At 38.7% G+C, this 3,008-nt stretch overlaps 1 protein-coding gene across 6 annotated transcripts in view; it reads right to left on the bottom strand.

Moving 5' to 3' along the window:
- top1mt (DNA topoisomerase I mitochondrial) overlaps positions 1 to 3,008 on the bottom strand; it is a 19,243-nt gene that overhangs the window by 4,185 nt on the left and 12,050 nt on the right. For all 6 annotated transcript variants that reach the window (XM_016539343.1, XM_016539344.1, XM_016539345.1 and 3 more), the window contains 3 exons: positions 1,715 to 1,783; positions 1,262 to 1,376; positions 1,034 to 1,161 (listed from right to left, as the gene is read on the bottom strand). In XM_016539343.1, the coding sequence (XP_016394829.1) occupies positions 1,034 to 1,161; positions 1,262 to 1,376; positions 1,715 to 1,783 (312 nt within the window). The remainder of the gene's footprint in view (positions 1 to 1,033; positions 1,162 to 1,261; positions 1,377 to 1,714; positions 1,784 to 3,008) is intronic.

Below are 3,008 nucleotides of genomic sequence, written 5' to 3'. Positions count from 1 at the left end.
GAGAGTGAGCGTGTGTGGGTGTGAGAGAGTGAGCGCGTGTGTGAGAGAGCGAGTGTGCGAGAGTGTGTTTGTGAGCGTGTGTGAGAGAGAGTGTGCGTGCGTGTTTGTGAGCGTGAGTGTGTGTGCGAGAGTGTGTGCGTGCGTGTGTGTGTGTGAGCGTGTGTGAGAGAGTGTGTGTGAGAGAGAGTGTGTGAGAGTGTGTGTGAGAGAGTGTGTGTGAGAGTGTGTGCATCCAGCGCGCAGTGCATTAAGCAGCGTGTGACCCGTGAATCTAAACGACTGGACGTCGCGCTGCGGTTTCCATCATCGCTGTGATTATTTCTGACCGCCTCGTCCTCTACAGCTCAAACCGCTGCACTTCCCTGCAGGTACAAACCCACCTGGAATCCAATAAGGCTTGACCTCAGAAACTGGTCAGGAACGTCTGACTGAACTCAACGACACTCAGAGACGCTCTTCACACAGCACTGTATACAGCGAGACCGATTCAAAGCACAATCCATCAATCATGAAGCGAACTACATTTCAGCTGTAAAGCAGCTCTACTGGGGTTTATGAGAATTAATATTCAATATTATTATTAAACAGACAGATACTATCAGACGAGATCTGAATAATGACTCTATTGTTTTCTGTAGAGCTGATTTACAGCTGAAACTGAATTAGTTTCATAACTGATGAATTTTACAACATTGACACTTATTCAACTGAATTCATTAAAACAAATATAGGAGAGTAACGCAGAGTTATTTTAGCATCACTGATATACTATTCGTTTTTGTTAATATTTTGAAATACTTTATATTTTCACTTTAATTTGAGTTAAAGTTTTAGTAATTTAGTTGTGCGTTTTTCACTAATGTTTTTTATTAGTTTTAGTTTATTTAGCTTTGAATGGATCAGTTCTGTATAAAGCGCAGTATGAATGAGTGTGCATTGACTCTCAGAAGGCACCTGGGTCATTACTGAGCTCAGATCAGCTCAGGTGTTGTTCTGTAAGGATCATGATGATGATGATGATGGTGTGTCGCACCTTCTCCTGCAGCAGCTGCATTGACTTCTCGAAGGTTTTGGGTGCTGCCCTCTGGTGGTTACAGAGGATGGCCACGGCTCTGTTCGCTCGGTTATACGACAGGATCTTCTCCTCCACCGTCATGCCCTCTGAAACACCAGACACACAGCTTTATGAATGTTTCTAAGATGCAGGTCATTGATTTCTGATACACTCCAGGTGGGGTCAGAGGTCAAGGGTCAGGCGCACCTGTGGTGAGTTTGTTGAGCTGATCCTGCAGCGTGGTCGAGGCGTTGAAGGTTCGAAACACTTTGGCCGTCAGTCCAGGCATGCACTCGTTCAGGGTTTTGTTGAGTTTGACCGTCTGAACACAACAGAACCCAAACCATCATGAACATGAGACTCAGACGTAAACATAAAAAAATATTTTTTACTTGATTTAAAAGTGTATTCTATTTAAGCTAGTTTCCAATGCAACATCTCATTTTTATTAAGTTTAACTTGATGTAATAAAAAAATGCACAATTTTTTTTCAAAAAAAACAAATACATAATATATATATATATAAAAATGACAAACAAAAGTACACTAAAATCTAAAATGAAATCTGAAAAATGAAAGAATAAAAAAAAAAAACTATTTCATATTAATAAAATAACTGGTGATTGTTGAATCATAACAGTGATATGCAAACACACTTACTGTAATTCGGTCAAATAAATCATCTTCTGGATCCTTATGCTTTATGAACAGCTTCAGATTCTTGAAAACCTGCGAGTGACAATCACATTAACACACAATCAATCACGACACACACAAACACAGCTGATACAATCATGTCACACTGATTGGGTGTCAATACAATGTATCCATTTATAATCATGTGAAGTAGTGTATTATATATCATGAGAGCGCTACATATTAACCACACTGAGAACTCATTAAAGGCAGTGAGAGTTTAAATCAGTTAGCTTTAAAAAAAAAAAAAAGGTTTTCATTTCTCATTTTCATTTAGTTTAACTTAATGCACTAAAATAACTAGTTTTAAATTTTCAGTCAAGTCACCTTTATTTATATAGCGCTTTATACAATATTGATTGCGTCAAAGCAGCTTTACAGTGTCAACAGGAACGGGTTTTATTCAGTTTTATTCAGAGCGTGTGAATGCAGTAATTACACTTGCTCTGACGGCAGCAGCTTCCGTTAACTAAGCTAAACATGCTTAAATTAAAACGCCTAAAGCTAAACCTCCCTTGTCTTCACATTTCTAAACCTGTTGTCCAACAAAAGATAACATTATAACCTTTTTACTCCACAACACCAGTCAAATGCTTCCTTTTGTGATCTGATGAGGCTTCTTGTCACAGAATGAGGCAGAAAATATGTTCCATAGGCTACTTTAAAAAGAATACATCGATTAGCAATGGAATGAGAGCATTCGAGGAGCGCGTGAATGCAGTAATTACACTTGCTCTGATGGCAGCAGGTAGCCTTCCGTTAACTAAGCTAAACATGCTTAAATTAAAATGCCTAAAGCTAAACCTCCCTTGTATTCACATTTCTAAACCTGTTGTCCAACAAAAGAGAACATTATAACCTTTTTACTCCACAACACCAGTCAAATGCTTCCTTCTGTGATCTGATGAGGCTTCTTGTCACAGAATGAGGCAGAAAATATGTTCCATAGGCTACTTTAAAAAGAATACATCGATTAGCAATGGGTTATAAATATACTTGATTATTATGAAAATACCAGAGATGGCTTGAATAACACCGATAAACTATATTGTTGCATTCAAGTGTTTATTGTCTTTGTTTTATCATTCAAAATGTTTATATGTTCCGTTTATTCAGTTACAGCTATAATAGCAATGCCTTTGTCCATATACGGGATTTCCTGGAGGGTCATGAGTTCCGCTACTTCTGTGACTGGATATGTGGATTTTCTGTGCGAGGGCGCCCTCTGGCGTCCAGTATGAATGAAACAGACATCATG

The sequence above is a fragment of the Sinocyclocheilus rhinocerous genome, unplaced genomic scaffold, assembly GCF_001515625.1.
Source record: "Sinocyclocheilus rhinocerous isolate Xijiao unplaced genomic scaffold, SAMN03320098_v1.1 scaffold37, whole genome shotgun sequence".
Classification (NCBI taxonomy): Eukaryota; Metazoa; Chordata; class Actinopteri; order Cypriniformes; family Cyprinidae; genus Sinocyclocheilus; species Sinocyclocheilus rhinocerous.
This window is presented reverse-complemented; position numbering and strand designations above follow the sequence as displayed.